At 39.6% G+C, this 20,823-nt stretch overlaps 1 protein-coding gene across 1 annotated transcript; it reads left to right on the forward strand.

Annotated features, from left to right (window-relative positions):
- Positions 1–527: 527 nt before the first annotated feature.
- Positions 528–17,171, forward strand: LOC139742673 (olfactory receptor 4B13-like). The gene is made up of 3 exons (XM_071653204.1): positions 528–557; positions 8,355–8,442; positions 16,270–17,171. The coding sequence occupies exons 1-3, from the start codon at positions 528–530 to the stop codon at positions 17,169–17,171; spliced, it is 1,020 nt and encodes a 339-aa protein (XP_071509305.1).
- Positions 17,172–20,823: the final 3,652 nt, after the last annotated feature.

Here is a 20,823-nt window from a genome sequence, read left to right on the forward strand (position 1 = left end):
TGGTTGCTGGGGATGTTTGGGGTTGTGTTCTGATCATTGATTGTATTTTTGACCTGCTTTGTTTCTTCAGCGTACGATATGTTGTTAAAGGTTTTGACCTTGATTATTTCCCATGCATTTTGTGCTCTTTACAGCCTTTGTATGCTGCTGAGTGTGGTCCTCTACAGCATGCACATTTTGGATTTTCTGTTTCCTTACATTCTTTGAATTTGTGCCCTTGTCCACATTTTACACGGCACAACTTGCCATGACACTTTTCTGAAACATGGCCAAAGTGTTGCCATTTGTGGCACCATATAAGTTGCCCTACCTGGAAAATTTCGGATCCCTTTTCCACTTTGCTAGGGAGATGAAATCCCAAGAAAGTGATCAAAAGTGATTATGACAGTACGAGATTCCCATTTTCTCGGCGGTGCAGTGGCCTCGCCCATATTTTGTTCTGTTTCTTTAGTTCGATTAGCAATTCATCTTCGGTGATATCTAATGGGATATTGCTTACAACACCTTTGATATTATTGATTCCAACCATGACTTTGACCGGTATCCGGCCAAGCTCGGTAATGTCCTGCAGAGATCGTGCCTGCCGATATGTATTGCAACGAACATTAAATTCATTTCTCATTCGTTTGATATACCTCGCCATAGTTCCTCTGTAGCCTTGGTTATTTCATTCGTGATGTGGATAGGGTTCAGTCTGGTTACATTATGCTTTGGGTCAATGCTCTTTATCTTAATCGTTAGTCATTCATCCTCACTGCTCTCAAAAGTTGATTGTTTGGTAGGACTTTGGGTAGGGAATTGACTTTCGTTTTCTGTATCTGTTTCTGTGCTATTAGGTCAGGGTCTTTTTGAATGCCTGATAACTTCTATGAAAGGCTGGGATGATTCATTTTCTTGGTCAGTTTCATGTCCTAAGTCCATAATGTCTAATCCTCCTTCAGCCATACTGGCCGTGCCGCAGTGTGCGCTTACCTTCTCTTAGACCAGTGGTAGAATGTCTCTTCACAGTGAGCTTTTTATCTGACATTGGGACATGTATGGTCAGCCCCCCATTTAGAGACAGATCTGCTTGTATCACTTTGCTATGCAAGTACATATGCAACATGCACATAGTGAGCACTTGTTATCGCAGTCCGCACACTCCTGTTGCGTTTCCTGCATTCCGGGCGGCTGGAAATGTGACAGAATGCTTTCCCTTATGCATTTTTGTTCATTTAGGATAACCTTAATGGTATCATCTCGACAGTCCGCCAATGACCTTGGGTAGGTGTACATCAGAGCATATCCTTGGTGACCATCTTAGGCACATCTGCCCACCTCCTACCATGTTTTCCGCTCCCTAGTTGATAATCACATCAACATCGTCAACTTGAATGCCATGGCCAAATGCCACTGCTGCGACAACTATTCTGATGCGACCAGCGGGGAATTCCTTCAAAATTCGATGTCAGCTTTCCTCATCCATTTTGCTGTGGATCATATACTGGGTATCAGTTATTCTGTCGGTCCAGTTGATTTTTGTGGATCAGAATATGCATATTTCCCAAGTTTGGACATACGCCACATGTACACGGATTCTCACTGTCTCGTGTTGACCGTCTAAATTATGGTTTTCTTTGACTCTTTCCTGCTATTCTTGATGTGAGTGATAAGCCATTCGAGTGACTTGTTGGGGTCTTGGGAGGCACGCTGGATGTGAAGGAAGATGTAACACTACTGAGTAGGAGTGAGAATTGTGTGAATAGATCTTGGTTTATTTCCGTTAAGTGTATATACAAACATTTGTTCATTGGTTTGAACTGGTTGAAGCAAAGACATACTCTTCACATGGACCTACTACACGCTAACTGTTCATGAAAATCTTTCTGTAATCCCATCAGTATCATCGCCATCAGATTATGTACTTCTCTATGAGAAGCACTCTTAGATGCTGGACATTGACAATTGAGTAATCATGCTTCGTCATTGGCCAAAGAGCTGTTTATTTCAATTTGATCTTATTTGACTGAAGAAATTTAAAGTGGGGGCGGGAGGGTTCAAAAAAGTTGGAAACTGTAAAGTTCAAGCACCTTCTCCCTATCAAAAAGTAGATCAGATATATGTTAGGCTACATTGTGTGCATCTTCAGTTGGGCCGTATTGGGGCCCTGTGGAACAATGTAAATATATATCCAGTAGGATTTTACAGTTGCTCTGTTTGATGATATACCCTTCAGCCTAGGTAATTGCAATCACAGTTTACCCCTAGCGCTCTTGTTTTTGTTTAAAATCAAAATTTCAAACCGGTCAAGAATTCTTGCCACCACGTGTGTGCTGCTGTCAGTCAACGCCAGTACAAAGCATACGTCTTGATATATCTCTCGAGTAGCTGTCGCAGTAAGTGTGAGTGTAGGAATGCCTTCTAGCAGACTAACCACTTCAGCTATCCTGTGATTAGGTGGCCGGAAGTCAAGACCCTGCATGCAAAACAAATTTACCTGAGCCTCCTTTGTTGACCAAATAGTAGTTATTTAATGCAGTTACACAGTTCTGTATACATCCTATATGGCTGTTTCCTGTTTGATGTTTTCTATTCTTTCGTGGGAGGGCCATATTATGTTATTGTGTACTGTTCTTATATAGCTAAAGATCTCTGATTATGATTTTTAATTTCAAGGTTTTAATTCACAAAGAATACAAAATAATAAATACAGCATGCCCATTCACAGGTAATGTTTGTTATTCCCAGGGTTCGTTATATCGAAATGAGATGAGGTTAATTTTTCCAACACAAACAAATTTCGTGTTATACCTGGCATTTTATTGGTCCGAAAATGTAATATAATTCATTGTTACACAAGTTTGTTGATCCAAAAATGAGAAACGGTTCGACAGCCAAAAAATAAGATAGGGCTCGTTATTTTGAAGATCTTAAAATCCAGAAATGAAATATGTTTCTTTATTGAAGAGAGGTTCATTATTTTTAGCCCCCATGACTCGGCCCCGTAGGTGGCTATCAGGAACACTAGTGACCATAGAACATGAAGACATATCTTTTGTCCGCTGGTGGATATTCCTATCCTTCCAAACAGGAACCAGGCTGATAACTGCCGCCTTTGCAGTGCGTTAGTCAAGTGATGCCGTATCTTGGTGGTGTCACAGCTCTCGTTGCTGATCACCACTCCTAAGTAATTGAAGCATCCACCTCCTCCACGACCTCACCTTCAACCCCCATTGTCTCTGGCACATGGCTGTCGTCACCCTTAGGCCTCATCTCCCTGCTCACCACCATCAGTTTCGTCTTTGATGTGTTAAGAGACAAACCCGCTTCCCCACTGGCCACTTTCACATGTCCCATCAGTTGTTCTGATTCCTCAATAGAACTTGCACCCAAACACAATCCTATGAATGAATAGGTGTCTCTATATACAGTGTGCTCTTATGACCCAGTTTCAACCTTTCATCAAAATAAGGTTTTGTGACACAAAATGATGTTTTGAGAAACACATATCTTATCAGTCTGGGTCACTTGGTGAATTCATGAATAGTAACACCTTTTTCAATCTATGCTACCTTGAGAATTAAATCATGTATTAATGTAGGTGTATCTCTATGTTTCAAAATCCACCAGAGATACATGTAGCAGTAATTCACACCTGAATAATATGACCTCAGTAATTGAATCAAACTCAAACACATCAGCTCTTAATTCTTTGCAAATATAATGTAAGCTTATCAAATTAACCTCATACTCTCGAACTGTACAGGAACATGAGTCTTGAGCCTAGTTCTGTCAAAGCATATAATGTTCTTGCTTCGGCAAGAGGTGAGTGTTCCTACTCTGCTTACCTCTGAGACTCTGACAAAATGAAAATGAAAATTTCAATAAAATGAAACGATATAGACAAGTTCTCATTATAAGGGCTAAGAGTTCTTCATTTATTGCATATGCCTCTCTAGTCCTTGCACATGCCCATACATTCTCCCATCATGTGTTTGTGATCTTCACATTGTTTTTCCTCTTGCGCCTTTTTCCAGCGGTCATGTGACTTTCCTTGTGCTCTGTAAAGACCTTAAAAAGACAGTGAATGAACATAATGCATCATAAGTAACTCATATGCTATTAACATATATTTGCATAATAAGCCAGTTTGGAGTTCCACTCTGCGCATGAGCAGAAAAAAGGTCATTCGGACCAACAGGCACGTTGGTTTTTAAAGTCACTGGGATAAGCGTCTGTGATGTATTATTATGTATAATGATTATTCATGTAATCCTTATAAATGCTGCTTGCCAGCACATCCACCTGACAGCAAAAGTGGTATTTGGCAATATCGATAGAAAGAGGTTGTTCTTACATTCAATGTAAGATAATGAAATGGATGCTTTCCCAAGTGTTAATTGACGGATCATTCTGGCCATCTGGTCTATGCGAGTTCATTCTTTGTTTAAGCAGGATTGATGAATACCATAAATCGTTGCGTAAAGCTTATGCATTATGTCGCTCTGAAAACGAGTGAAGAGCCCCTTAACCGACTGAGAAAAAGGAAAGGTCATTCGGACCAATGTGCCCATGAGCTAACTCCGAACTGGCTTATTAGTATGCAACAGGTGCTTTGTTTGAGCTGCAGTTATGATAACACCAACCATTTCTCAAAATATCACAAGCTATGTGAACATTGATGAAAATATTGTGTGTTTACATTTTTCATATTCAGTTGAGACTATGAAATGCATGAATATCTACTAAATATATGTTTACTTCTCACGAAAGCTAAATCATGCAGAAACATAGCTGGATAAATGTGCCTTGACAAAGGCAACAAGGATGATTTATACTCATTAATCTGCCGGTATGTCACTGTATAATCAAACAATCAGTATCCATATTATGAAGTCTACCAATAAATTAGAATTTTACATCATTATAAAAGCTTTTTGCATGCTTCTTTATAAAGGGTGCAGTCACCAATTATAGTTGATGATACTGACAAACAGTAATGAGTACAACAATGTATCATTCTCATAACAGAATACAAGTGTACAAACCCACTAATTTTATGGATGTGCACTAGTAGTGTAGTATTGTAACATCTGGTTGGTGGATTTAACTTGCATTTCAGCCACTTTACTGTCAGGGTGCCATATGGCTGGACTGTCACAAGTAATATGTAGAAGCATGCAAAATGTATACTGTGCAAGTGCTGTCACAGGTATTTGACCATGAGTATTGTTGTAGGTGCCCGAGGTGCTAGAGATCAAACATCAAAGGTCATCAGATTTAAACTAATCAAGTTGAGTAATCTGATTTTGCGAGGTCTTGTGCAGATATCCGTACATATGTTGCAGTTTCTTAAAGATTAAATTGTGAATAGGTATTACACTTGATTGCTCATGATGATATCTATGTCTATGATCCCAAAGTATAGCAATGTGTATTAAAAATGCCATGTAATAGCTAAACATAAAGTTTGTTATTGCCATATTTCTTGAAATGAAGAGAAGTGTACAATTGATGTTGACCTTGAGTGAGCTTACAGTATATGCTGTATTTTTATTGCTATATAGTCAGTTTACGATCAGTTTGCAAGGGTTGTGCTGAATTTGTGTGTGGACTATGAAGTGTTTGTGTGTGAGTGTGTAAATATTAAATGGAAGTTTTTGCAATTTTTAATGTTTGCTGCCCTCATTTCTTGAAGAGATAATGTAGTAGTAGTATAGTAGTTGTAGTATAGTAGTATAGTAGTAGTATAGTAGTAGTAGTAGTAGTAGTAGTGTAGAGTGGTAGTAGTAGTAGTGGTAGCATAGTAGTAGTAGTAGTAGTATAGTAGCAGTAGTAGTAGTATTGTAGAGTGGTAGTAGTAGTAGTAGTAGTAGTGGTAGCATAGTAGTAGTAGTAGTAGTAGTAGTAAGAGGAATGGTAATTATGTGTGATAGTAAGCAATACTTATGGTGGAAGTACACTCAAGTAGCAGTGATACAGTCAAAGTAGGAATGGTACATGTAGAAAAGCAAATAAGTACTGCATTAAAGTTGAGTTTCATTTTACTTGTAATGGGCTAAAAATGCTTTTCAGCAAGGCCCTAAGATATGCATTGTATAACAAACATAGCTTATAGCAACACAGACAAAAGCACAGAAAATATAAATTGAAAACACGATACGATACAATACAATACATCAGTACAATTACACGTAATACACTCTTGCCATGAGCTCAGACGAGCGCTTACAAAATTACAGAAATGAGCATATTTTGTAAACTGAATGCAGAAAATACTGTGACCAACCTTTTTAACTCAGTCATTTGGACGCCACACTAATAGGTCCACATAATAGGCATAATATATATAAATCATAACATAAGATATTATAGGCCTACACATACTTTGTGAAATTGTAATACATGTATACCTGCTGTGCAGAACTGGAGATGGATGTAAAATTTGTATGTTTTTAGATTTTCCAGAGCTTTCCGGAGCATTCCAGAGCTTTCCGGAGCTTTCCGGAGCTTTCCAGAGCAACATGCCAATAGAGTAAATGGAGTGAAAAGGGGCCTGACCTTTCGATCATAATGGAATCTTCATCACAGGCAAAATGACAAACATGATATGTGGAAAGCAATCACTATAATGACTACACACAGCCAAGCACAGTCAGAGGAGGGCTAGGGACACAGATTATGGAAAACGAAACGGGTGGGTTAGAAGTCAAAGGCAGGGAACCATAAAGGGAAGGGGGTGAACAGACAAAATGCAGAGGTGGCCAAATGTAAATAAAATTAAGATAAGGTCGTAGGTACATAGGCAACGTAGGTAGTCTACAGTATAGCGTGAACCATTCAAACACAACGAAAGAAGCTACATGTGATTGGAAAACAATTTATCTACTACAAATGTTCGGTGAAAGTCCATTAACTTACTATTAAACCGTGGATTCGATTCAGACCGTATATCTTTGTGAATTTCGCGCTTAGAGAAAGAGCCTCGAGTTCCATTATTTTTGTTTGACACTAATATCGGAAATGACTAGGTAACCCCCATGCTTGCAGTTTTTTGGAAATATTTTGCTCAGCACCTCGTAACATTGTATAGATTCACCATTTTTAATTCAGCCATTGTAATACTTGAGAATGTCTTCTATAAGCGAGCTACTAAACGGCTGAAACTTGACGAAGATGTGTACTTTGCATCTTCAAGGGATGGTTTAGTTTTGGTTGAGATAGAGGATTCAGATTTAAACTTTTTGCATATATTTTAAGCGGAATTTTAGACTTTATTTGTTGAAAATCGGTTTTCAAATGGCCGAGATATTCGAAAGTAAAGTAAAATAAAATGGTCCTAATAAAAGGTGGGTTCCACCTTTTATTTAGGACCTCTTTGGTTTGCGTGTGTGTGTGTGTGTGTGTGTGTGCTTGTATCTCAGTCATTTCAAAACCGATTTTCATCAAGTAAACTCTGAATGCCTCTTAGCTTATGCTCCTTTACATTTCTTGTAGAGGCATCTCATTATTTCACACACACACACACACACACACACACACACACACTTTTTTGTTTTTCAATGATATTTTATTAATTTCATTCAAATCATTCATAAATCAACCCATTCTGGGTGTACCATGAACATAAAACGGTACAAATGCCATTCAAAACACAATTCCATTTATCAACTTATATTGCCAATCATCTCTCTTCAACAATAACAACTCGATTATTAAAACACACACACACACACACACACACACACACACACACACACACATGTAAAAACCCGAAGCCCCATCTCAACCAAAACTATACCATTCGCGAGTGACCAAGCCATTGTTATTTTTCCCTTATCATTCTTCCGATCGTCGTTGTCAGTTTCTCATTAGGGAGCTTTAGATTTTAGACGCGCGGACGTTCAAAGGGAAAAAAACATGGTCTGAGCTTGCGCAGTAGCGCTCGTCAAGCTACTGCGCACGCTCAGACCATGTTTTTTTTTTTTCCCTTTGAACGTCCGCGCGTCTAAAATCTAAAGCTCCCTATTATTATCTTTGTTATAAATGTAGTTCCACTTGTTGTCTTCATTGGTCATCCCCGTCATCATCACCGGGAAGTTATAGCTGTATTACTACGTACTGGGTGTGACATCACCAGATTTCCTATCAGGAGTGGAAAACCAATGTACCGTGTCACATTTCAGTAATGTCCGTCAGATATTCATCCTCCTTCCTCTTATCGTGTATCGTTAAAGGGATAGTACAGTTTTGGTTGAGACCTAATTTCAGGTTTCTGACATTGTTTGGTGAGATAATGAGAAACCTCTTATGATGAAAGAGCATGTAATTCTAGGAATTCAACGTTTATTTGTTGAAAATTGGTTTTGAAATAGCTGAGATATCAAAAAAGAGCGATTCTAATAAAGTGTGGAACCCACACTTTATTACGATCGCTTTGTTTTACTTTGTTTTTGGGTGTTTCAGTCATTCCAAACCCGACTTTTATCAAATAAACTTTGAATTCCTCTTAAAATGGTATGCTCTGTAGTATATCATAAGCGTTTTCTTGGTATCACGCAAAAAGTTAAAAGCCCAATTCTCATCTCCACCAAATACTGTACCATCCCTTTAAAGCAGGGTTTGTGTCTTGCTCTGCTCCACGTACGATGACATTGTACTCCCCTCTTTTCAACGTTACGTAATCAGCCTAAACACCAGCAGGTAATTCTCGCTGTGAATGGTCAACCCAAGGAGGTATTAACCTCCTTGAGCAGACCCTAGTGTCTGTTTCCAGGCATGTATGATTTTCATGACATTCTTTGTGGGGTCAGTTCATATATTGTATATATCAGATGTTGAATATTTACAATGGCCTAAAGAAAGCAAGAGTTGTTTCTGCCGCTTGGTCGAGTTCTGTGCGTGTCATTTCGTATTGTATACCACATTGCTGTAAAAGCAGTCTTGAAAGAAACCCAGACTACGTACGCCGACAATAATTCGCTTTCAAGAAAGTCGACGTCATACGTCATGAATGGTGCAGACAGTCCCCCACTCAAGCAGAAAGGGCGCCATGAATAACATGCACACCCCAGTAAACCTCTTTTCAGAGACCTTTCATTATTAAAGGTCCGAAAGGGTACAAAAAGGAAGGCAAATGCTCCGTGACAGAGCATCCCATACAAGTGAATCCACCGATATTCCTTCATGGTAGCTTCGTGTTGACGACTTGTAGGCCCCACTCTATTTCGCTTTCTGCGGTTTGTACACACATGTGCGGTACGATTGACTTTTCAAGTCCATCTAATATAAGGGTGACACCACATTGATATTGTTTTCATCAACGCCCATGCGAATTTCTCGCCCAGTACTTTATCCTAAGAATGTTTCATTGATCTGGAGATAAATCAGAGGTAAGTCTGTATAAACGCATGTAGAGTTGTACACTAATTGATGATTTCGTTCTTTTCACTTCATAATTACACACCTCTTGTCTCGTAAATGAGAATGATGCGATATGTAAAAGTTTCAGATGACTACGAGTGTTCATTCATTTTAAAATATCCATCGGGATATACCCGTGATCTGCAAGTATACTGTGTATGTCATGACGTGTCATTGCAATGGGTTTGTTTCATATCGTGCCAGTCCATTCCACGGGTAATAGTAACATAAATTTGAAGAACGCTGCCCCAATTCGGTTTTTAATATACATGTATATATTGATACGCATGTATGCATAATCTTGCATGGTTTTTTCTCTCTTTCTTTGGAAATTTTGGTTTTCATGTAATGTTGGAATACATGTCAATCTCCATTCTGATAATATAAAGAATAAGTCTTGATTTATGTGAATACTATCATGGTATAATATGCACGTACACGCATCAGCAATTCTTTTTCTTTAATTTAAAGATTTTTTAAAATCTCATATTGTAATATTTTATTATTATTATTGAACACTTGTTAGCCCCCATTTGTTCTGATATTATCAAGAAAAAGTTTTAATTTATTGGAAGGGCAGTGGAAAGTGAATGCTGTGTCAACACGCAAAACGTGATTCCAAATGGGCAAGACTTCCGTAAGTCGATCCCCCTTTTATACACTGGAATATTAGTCATACCCCACCACTCGCCAAAATGTGTGCGAATGTATGCATGTGTGTGAGCTAACAGGGGCAGCGGATGGGTAGGATAGTGTACGAATGTACTGTGGTATAAATGGGGGCATAGGACCACTGAGGTGAGACGAAAGTCACCTCTTTGATAGGACATCATGAAGTCTTTCTTCAAAATAGGCTCAAGTGTTGTTTATTTCTGTAGACTTGAATGGCTGAAGGCTTCTAGCCCTGTTTGTTTTGCGCTTCAAATCACCAATACTAACGATTCATCTTGTCTTGAATAAATGTGGTTTTGAACCAGAAAGGAAAATAACATTTCCATCTTTACATTCTGAAACGGAAGATACTTAAAATTTAATGTGTGACAGATTTTATGATAAGTATGTGACATGTGATGATACATTCTCATATTTTCATGTATATTATCTCTCTCTCTCTCTCTTGCTGTATATTATATATACATATAATGTGTGTGTGTGTGTGTGTGTGTGTGTGTGTGTGTACGTGGGTGTATGTGTTGCACGGTGAACATCATTGTTTCTGCCGATCTGCGTGTATTCATTGAAAACATGTGAAACTTTAAATTTTCTGTCCGATTTTGATCAGAGAAATGTTATAATTTTGCTGGTCTATTACTCTTTTTTGGAAATCAATGTCAACTTGAACAAAGTTTAAGGAATGACATTAATGTCTTACAAGCTATAGTCATTCAGGGACCTCAATACTCTTAATTACGATCTCTCGATAGTCTTGGTAGTATGGAAGACGGTATTAGCAAAAGTTGGGCTTACTAAATAAGCTGTACACCCTTTTCTAAGATGTTCTTGAGAAAACACAACAACAACAGAAACAACTACAAGAAAAAAGATGCTGAATATGTATTGAAGGTCCCAGGTGTGACAGAGATAATTTGGGAAGACAATTATATCGAAAAGATTGAAATATGTTCAATTTAGTGTCCTAAATGAGATAAAATCTAGCAGACGGAACACTGTCAATTTTATTGAAATCGTCCAAAATATATATAACATTTTAAAAACATTTAATCGATGTTCTGTTTATTTGATTTAAAGATGACTTTTTTCCCTTTCATTCGGTACACCTCTGTCTTTGTAGTGAAAGATACGTATCTTGCGCTTGCAATGCTACTGTCAGCATAGCATTCATACACACACACACACACACACACATATATATATACAGTATATATATATATATATATATATATATATATAATTATAGTATGTTATAATTAGTGTATCATATACATATACATCATGCATCTCAAAATGAATATATCACAAAGTTGTATATTTCAAAACAATACAAAAAGAAGAGTTGCTTCGTCCTTGTCGTTGAAGAGAATCTCAATCGATCTTGTGATGTGTAAATTATCATGTCTTCTTGTTCCCTGACCATTTTTTTTTTTACAGGTAGACCTGATTCCGGGTCCCAATTCTCAAGATGGTGGGACGCAACGAGCGAGTGAAGAATTTTGTGTTGGCGGCGCTGTTTGGTTCTTCGGTTACCCTCATTGTAATCAGTCTACTCTTCCATGACACTAGCCGGTCCCAGCAGGTGATAGGAGCACCTCTACCACGCATGCAGAACACGGGCCCAGCACCGTCACTTGCCAAAGTGGTATCTCCTCAGTCATCTTCAGCGAGTCATCCTATCCGTAGCGATGGGGGCGTGCCATCGAAGCCAACGTCACCACTTAAGTCACCACCAAAGTCACAGTCAAATTCACCATCCAATTCGGGCACCGAGCTGGAACCGAAATCTCCGCCGAAGCCGAGCATACCGAAGACCGTCCCGACGAAACGCGAACGCAGACTGATGGAGGTCAGAGAGGAAGGGGCGCGAGCAATACGCGACAACCCGCCCATACAGCCCAACCTAACGGTACCTCCTTCGGGCGTTGTCGAGTGTCCTAGCAACCAGAGACCGAACGACACTGCGAGGATGAAATTAGACTGTAAACGGCGACTCCCTCAAGTCATCGGGATCGGCGTTGAGAAGTGCGGCACTGCAGCGGTGTCGTTTCTTCTGTCTACGCATCCGAACCTCGTCCATGCATACCCCTTCGAGGTTTATTTCTGGACTAAGCACATGTACAAAGGAATGGACTGGTACCGGAACCGTATGCCCGTGTCGTCCAAATACCAGCTCACTATGGAGAAGACCCCAAACTACTTCACTAGCTCCACTATTCAGATGGACATCCAGCGAATGATGCCGGACAGCACAAAATTCATTCTCGTGGTGCGAGATCCCGTCGTACGCGCGTTGTCACATTACGTACACCTGAAGGTCAAAATAAAGAATCCGGAACACTTTGTGGACCGTCCCCTGAAGCCTGGTCAACGTAGCCTTTGTTTTATCAATAGCACTTTTGAAACGACTGTGGTGCGACCAAATGGTGCTCTTATGGATTACAACTGCATACTAACTGGTGGCATATACCACCAGACGTTCACTAGATGGCTGAGCGTATTCCCGCGGGAACGATTCTTCGTCATCGACGGCGACCAATTTCAGGCCGACCCTCTGCCGATACTCAAAGAGCTCGAATCTTTTCTTCAACTGCCCAAATTCTTTGACGGTTCGCACGTTTATTTTGATGAATCGAAAGGTTTCTTCTGCAGGCGGGGTTATAAACCCAAACAAACATGTCTAGGCGGCGGGAAGGGAAGGACACACCCAGTGATCGGAAAAGGCGTTGAGCAAAGACTACGGGAATTTTTCCGGCCTCACAATGAAAAGCTGTTTGAACAAATAGGAAGAACGTTTGACTGGAAATGATGAAAATTTCGCCCTGCACTAGAACGGTCATCAATTGGTTAAAGATGAGTACGAAATTGCCTACTATGCCGGAAAAAGAAAATAGTAACAACATAATATAGCCTTCCTTATGGTTTGCGTGGCGCGACACTTTGAAATCTAATGCCTTGTTTTAATTTGGCGGAATTAAAGGTGTTCTAAAAACGACGTTCTGGCGCTCAGTCTTGTAAAAGCAAATCAGTGATGATTTCGAGCGACTTTATGACAGAGGAGGGATAAGTTATAGCCATCTAAATGTCCTTTGAGCATCCGACACTTTACACTAGTCATCTTACATACTTTTTTACGTCAAATATATGCTGGAAATAAAACTTGACCGACTCAAATCAAGTCCAAAATGCTAAATCGTGTTTTGTTGAAAGTTTTATGTTTGGTGTTTGCGTTCGATTTAAAGCACATCTTTTCATGCAAGAGGTTCCAGACCACATCTTGACATGAACATGACAATAGCTTTACATTGTGAAGTAGTCTTACAGTCTTCAGGGTTTGCTTCTAACTTCATATTTGTCAATCGATTGAAATAGCTTTACATCGTCCGCGTTGGATGTACACAAGGGAAAGTATATTCAGTTTCTTTCTATCGCGCGCGAGCACACACACACATACACAAACAGTACACAAACATAATGTGCGTGCGTATGTGTACTTGTATGCGTACAAAATTCAAAATTGTGTGGTTACCCTTTTCATTCATACAGTTGAAGAGAGCCAATTTGATGGAATCCCACCTCGAAGATTTTTTCCCTATTTTCAAATGCAGAATGCAAATAACGTGGGTATCCTAAGTCCCATATCGTCAAGATTGGTGTTTTCCATGATTACCTCTCACTTTGAAAGGATTCGAGTTTTCTGCATATGGTCTTACGAGGATTCACTACATTATAAGTAGAGTAACAAGATGCCGCAACACTTATTCACATTTACTTCATCCGCTTTTAAGAAATATTCTTCCTCCAAAAAAGTAAGTGTTTTAGAGAAATTTCTATAGCCTATATCCATGCTTTTTATTTCAATTTTATGCCACTTCAGCATGAAATGTTAATGACTGCACTGAATCAAATTTGTTCTCCTGTCTTTATTCAACTGGAATAATGGAAATATATGCATTGTACACCTGAGTAAAATGGTGGCCATCATGAAACATACAAATGTATTTATCCCTGATGAATCAATGTGACAGAATAAACCTGCCTTATGTCTTCCTCTATCATAACATTGCGCTCTGAATTCAATGAGCATATATTGCGGATGTTATTCTTTTTATTTCTATGTTTCGTCATATCATTAGTATGTGATTCGTTGTTTCTATTGCGACTGATTGACAAATTGCCCTACATGGTCGTAAATCAAAAACACATCATTCGGTGTTGGTAGCCATGATAAAAATCATAGAAATTATACTCGGGTCAGACTTGAACCAACGATCATCCCCTGATATCTACAAGGACGTCATATCCACTAGACTACTGAGCTTCAGCCATTTGGTCCTGATCACTTGTAGCAGCGGGTATACTGCGTATTTATTCAAGATACTGGTGTAATTAATGCATGCTTCAATCCACGCTTCCAATATCGCAGTGTACATGATGAATAATGATCGCGTCTGTACACTGAGAAATGTCAAAGAATCAAATTCAAATTAGAAGTGAGTTTGGCCGACAGGTAGCCATCAGTAGCCACATCATGGGTGAAGAGTACATAGTATGTAATTAAGGCAAATTGTCTCCGAGCCTGGATGTCATGAATCATGACATTAAAGGGACTATGCAATGCAAATGTATGTTGACTTGTATTGAGATATAATGCCATGATCATCACTTCTCTGACAAAAAAAAAAAATCTAAAAATATGTGCCATATGTTTTATGATTATTTTTCTATTTTGCATTTTTCTTCAAATTACTAAGATACGCCCACGAAAAAAGACTTTCCAAATCAAGATTCTGTCAACGACATTATCTGCTAATAACTGCTAAAAGCACTAATAATGTGATTAACAAAACACATTAGAATGCACTTTCCCCTAAACTGACCATTCCCTTCAGTGTCCTATTTTGTTGATCATGAGTACACAATCAAAAGTACCTGACTTACAGATTGACAGATGATGTCGTTGGCAGAATCTTGTTTTGGAAGTTGTTTTTTGTTAACGTGCCCAAGTAATCTGAAGAAAAAATAGAACAAGTATAATATGGCGCGCGTCCAGCTATTCATTTATACAGAGTATGTGATGTTGGGGGTATCATGAATACACACAAGTCAACGTGCATTTACATTGCCTCAGGTCTTTAAGCTCCATGTGGTTAGAGGGTATTACCTGCACAGCAATCGCCGAGAAGCTATTAGAAAATTTGTTGATACAATGTACAAGAGTGTTGATTGTGCTAGCTTCATTAATCATTAGAAGCAGAACGGGGGGGGGGGGGGGGGGGGGACGGGGTGGCACTCATTGCAAGCAAACATTCACATACAGACACACACAGACACACAGACACGCATATATATATATATATATATATATATATATATATAATATAGGTATACACACACACACACACACAAACACACACACATGTACATTGGGTATAAGGAAAATACTACATTCCCCCTCCCCCTCCTATATATACCCTCCCCCGTGCCAGGTTCTACCTCTAGACCTCACCACGAGCAGTAAAATTGGCGTTTTGACACCCTTCTCTACACTTACAATCGACGATGCGTGGCGGTCCTTGTTAATTTAGTCTCATAATTTTGTTCGACATGTTGCCATCGTCATTAGTTTATTAGCTTGGCAGTTGACATCGAATGACAGAAAATGACTTGTCACCATTCGGTGGTTATATCAATTCTTCTCTGTATGTAGCAGTTGCCGTGGATACACCGATACGCGAAGTTCACTATCACCATTCCTATCACGCATAATATCATGTCTGACGGTCGTTCACAATTACGTCTTTTATAGCGAGGCTGAACTTCGTCTGGGTCAAGGTTTCAATATCTTCTTGATGAAAGTGTATCGTCTTCTGTCTTGAAAAACCACAATCAATAATATCATCACACAGAATTCTTCCCTGAGTGTTTCATGATAAGATACAACCTCGGGTTCCCCGGTGACATAAAAAGGCGATCGTCTTTGCATGGAACGTCTCCGGTCGTGTGCTTTTCATTGTTCAAGGTGCTACCGCCGCGATTGAGTGACTAGCAGTGCTACGGTAGACTGAACAGCAGAAAGTGCCAGAAAAATGTCTCTTCTTGAACCATCACAGGCGTCGATGTCCAACTTCTCTCTATACGATAGCTACTACATTACTCACCGACATGTCATGCTCTCTGTCATTATTCCAATTATTTGCTTGACAGTCGTCAGCAATACTCTTGTTTTGCTGCTGGTTCTGAGCGAGTCAAAACTTCGCCATCCGAACTACTACTATCTCAATAGCCTCGCCCTCTCTGATCTCGTGAACGGTCTGGTCGGCGTGCCCTCATCTCTGTACTTCCTCGTAGTACTGAGCCCCTTAACCTGCTCCTTCGCCAATTCCCGCCTCTTGTTTCTTTCATCCTACATATTCTCCGGCGTGTCTTTGTCGCATCTCATAACAATCACGGCCGACCGCCACTTCGCCATCACGAAACCGTTGAAGTACATGACCGTGGTGACTCAAAGGATGAAGGTCGTTGGGATCGCCTGCTCTTGGCTGGCCGGAATCATCTACGGCGTCGTCGCGGTCTTAAATGTCGGCTCTGTCGAAAGCGGAGATGCGGACCTTCAACTTTGCTCCGTATGGCGCTTCACGAAGACTTTCAGTGTACAGTTTTACATCGTATCCGGCTTGGCTATTTTAATCCTTGGCGTCTTACTCTGTGTCTGTAACCTACGCATCCTTCGCATTGCCATGAAGCAGTCTCGACGTGAGGTGAGGCAGAAGAATGCAGTTGCTGCAAACGGCAAGAAACCTGTCATCCCAGAGAGCATGCGACAAGTCAAAGCGATCCGCGTAATTACCTCCATGGTTTGCGTCTTCTGCGGCTGTTGGTTTCCTACCGCCATTCGCTTTCTTTTGAAAGCGACGATGCAGTTCAGCCCCTTGCAGAACCTTGTTGCCATAGACGTGGTGACGGTAACGATTAGCCTCGGCTCCCTTATAAACCCGTTTATATACTGCGTCAAAGACAGCACGTATCGGAACGCCTTCGCTAAATTCAAATCCACCAGCAGACATTTATTCGTCCGCACTAAAATTCACGTGTGATTTTGTTTAACTCCAGGTAAACAGTGGGCCTTCTTCCCATCCCCGAAGCTCGAAGCCAGACAAGCTTAGTAAAGCCATGAAATAACACTTGTGGAACGGCGTAGTTATCCAAAACTAAACTAGTAATTGTTACGCTGTATAGTGTACAAAATAATGACTAGTTATTAAAGATTTGCGAAGCGAAAAGGCACTAGATTTATAGCACGAGGGAAAAGAGAAGATGATATGTTTAACTCGCCTTTGCAGTATCAATAGAGAACCTCACTATTTGTATCAAAGTCGAAAGTTGTTCCATTGCAGTGAAGACCATTCATTATTTGTTTTATCAAAAAACAAACAAACCTCTGACATATGCTGTCACAATCGAAGTGCGGGATATGACCAGATTTGCGTACTGTCGGTCTCGTGAGCCTTTTTTTTTCGCGTAGAGTCGGTCTTGTGGGCTTTCATTACGTAGTGTCGGTCTCGCGAGCCTTTTCTGCGTAGTGTCGAACTCATGGGCTGTATGGCTTGTGAGCCGTATAACTCGTGGGGTGTATGACTCATGAACCTATTTTTGATGTCGATCTGGTGGACCGTATGACTCGTGGGTGGCGGTTTCATGGGATGACCCCTGATTGTCCGGGGGTTTTATTGATGATTTTTCTGTTCTTCATTTTGACATAAGAGTCAATTTTTGGTGGTTTTGTACCAAGATACCTCTTTTTTAAAAATCAATTTGACGCCTTTAAATGTATATGAAATCAATAGATATAATCTTGCGATATCTTAGTATATGTGTTCAAAAAGTTTATTTCCCTCTAATATCTCTTCCAATTTGTTATTGAATAGTAATGTTCATGATTGTAACACCGGTCATGCTGATGATTATTATTTACGTTATGTCAGAACAAATATGTCTAAGAATACATTTTTAAAGGTCCATTAATATGGAACGAAGTACCGTTTGATTTGAAAATGAAATGGTCATTGAATTGTTTGAAAGGAAATCATATTTTTACTTTTGAATTCATATCCACACAATTGTAGTGATTATTTTAATTGCACTTAGATATGTCTTTTGATTTGTTCTTTTATTCTGTCCTTCTCTCTCTCTCTTAGCTCTCTACTTTTCTATGCCTCCCGATATTATGTACAATATACTGAGTAGTTAACTTGGGGTCAGGGATTCACAAGGCTTACTGCTCTTCCCTGTTGACCCCCCCCCCCCCCATTCACATGAATTTATGCATCGGTTTTGTTCTTGTTGCTGTTCTTTTTGCGTATGTGTGTGTATTTCTCTTTCCGTCTTAAAGCCAGTACATATTGTTATATTGGTATTTCCATTTTAGTTATTTTCATTGTATGAGTTGTTTGTTGTCTTTATGTTGAATGGAAAATAAACTTGAACATTAACTTGAACTTGAACCAGACTTGGTTCCTTTTGGCGCGCCATAGCAAAAACCGAACTGTTGCCGTTACGGATGCTCGGTGTGCGGAGGCCTTAAATCCGGTAGATCAGGCAAAATTTTTGTTAACGGACCTTTGTATTGCCATTGTGGTTAGTAAACAACACCAAATGACGCAACACATTTTCACACTGGGCTCTCTTCTCAGTGTGTTTACAGTTTTAGTTTCATTTTATTTTATTTAATCATGGTAATTTGCTCCTGCAAAGCTGTTCTTCTGCAAGTCCGTGAACAGCATAAAAATAACAGCAGAGTAAAAGACATAACTCAAGCCACAGACATGATAGATAAGATAGAAAAAAAATGCAACTAATTTAGGGTAAGTGGTTTAAACTAGCATAGAAATAACAAGATCTCGTTTGCATGTGGAAAAAAGGAAAGCTAACATTTCAAATCGTTAAATAGCTAACTGATTCATACTCTGGACGCCTCTAAAAGAGAGAGTTCTTTTTCCAAATTCTTTTTTTAACCTTACACACACACACACACACACACACACAATGATACTTCTTCTAAATACATAATTCGTTATTGATTCTTCAAAATGTTGTAATAGATATTCCCTAAGCATTCCATTCGAATTTTTATACATAGCATGCTATTAATGTTTTTATGTTTTTATCTTTTCATTTTGCAAAGTACATCTTATGGCTAACAATCCTAGATTGCAGACGAGTATTATTATACCTTGGTTCAAACAAAAACAGTTTTCAAGGCTTCATTCTGAAAGATTTGTAGCTTCCCAGAACACACTACAAAAGTCAAATTTATTTTGAATAATGGATTTATAGAATTCAAAAGCATTCCTAAGTTATACAGAATCATATTCTTTTAAATAGATATGAACTATTCAGAGTGCTCTTATCACACTATCTACCTTGATGGCCCCAATCGAGATGTTGGTCAAGATAAGTCTCTAAGTATTTTACAGCAAGTAACTGAGGGAACCTCCACATTCATCAACAACAACTCTCAAGGCCTGTAAGTATACGTAGTCCCTAATTCTCTTTCTAGTATCACCTGCTATACCTGTTCGTACCTGTACAAACTTATGTCAACGATATACCATGGGTTAATGGTTTATGAAGCCCTCAGTTGTGGCTGAAATTGACCTTAGCATATAAGAAAAAAATGGGGAACCCAAGCAAAACGAGTCTATAAGCATCTCTTTGCACTAAATCATTCACATTCAGAGCAAGTGAGTTTACTTTCAGCTACTGTGACATGCGTTTCAAGTCGTCATTGAGGACATGCATCGTCAGCATACCAGGGGCGTCACCAGCTTTTTTTCAAGGGGGGTGCGTTTTGACCCTAATGTAACGAGATTTGTTTTTTTGGACAGACATTTGGAATACATATAGGAAGCTTTCAATCCCTAGACTTTTACTGTTTTTGAGGGAAACCAAGCGGGGAAAGGGCACCGGCGTAGCTAGGATTTCATCTTGCGGGGGGGGGGGGGGGGGGGGGGGGGGGGGTGTATAGTATGCGAGGGAGCGAGCAAGGGGAGGGGGGCGTGTGAGTGCCTGTTGTCCCCCCCCCCCCCCCTCCCACGGTGAGAACTGTTTGCATTTTGATGTTGTAAATAGTGCAATTTGATGCAGGCTTTTTGCGTGTTTTTATCGACTTGAAACAGTCCCACTTGTTTAAGGGCGCAGTACATTTTGATGGAATTAGTTGTTGAACAATGTGCCTATAAACTATTTCATTTCAATAAACTTCTTGTATTCGACAATGAAATGTCATGAACGCGACCGAGCCCGAGCAAGCGGAGAGAGCGAGGGGGAATTTATGCATGTTTTGCTTGTTTTATCGACTTGAAACAGTCCCACTTGTTTAAAGTAAAGCATATTTTGATGTAGACTATTATCGAACAATTTGCCTATAAAATGGTATCATCCAAATAAACTTCCTGTTTTAATATTTACACTGAATATCATGAACGCGGCCAAGCAAGAGCGAGAGGAGTGAGCGAGGGGGAGGGTGTGGGAGGGAGTGTCCCCCTCCCACGGTGAGCACTTTGTGCATTTTGATGTTGTAAATGGTGCAATTTGATGCAGGTACTTTGCGTGTTTTATCGACTTGAAACAGTCCCACTTGTTAAAGGTATCAGTACAAATTGTTTTTGAACAATTTGCCTATAAATGGTATAATTCAATGAACTTCTCGTAATAATTCTTACACTGATGTCATGAACGCGACCGAGC

This window comes from Diadema antillarum, unplaced genomic scaffold, assembly GCF_040938485.1.
Source record: "Diadema antillarum isolate AM-2024a unplaced genomic scaffold, OU_Dant_1.0 seq00001013_RagTag, whole genome shotgun sequence".
Classification (NCBI taxonomy): domain Eukaryota; kingdom Metazoa; phylum Echinodermata; class Echinoidea; order Diadematoida; family Diadematidae; genus Diadema; species Diadema antillarum.

Bases quoted from the DNA above. Each gene is read 5' to 3' on its own strand.
- LOC139742673 (XM_071653204.1), top strand. From the start codon at position 528: ATGACTTTGACCGGTATCCGGCCAAGCTCG. The intron at 558-8,354 runs GTAATGTCCTGC...GTTTTGAAATAG, and splicing joins CCGGTATCCGGCCAAGCTCG to CTGAGATATCAAAAAAGAGC. The intron at 8,443-16,269 runs CAGTCATTCCAA...TTATTCCAATTA, and splicing joins TACTTTGTTTTTGGGTGTTT to TTTGCTTGACAGTCGTCAGC.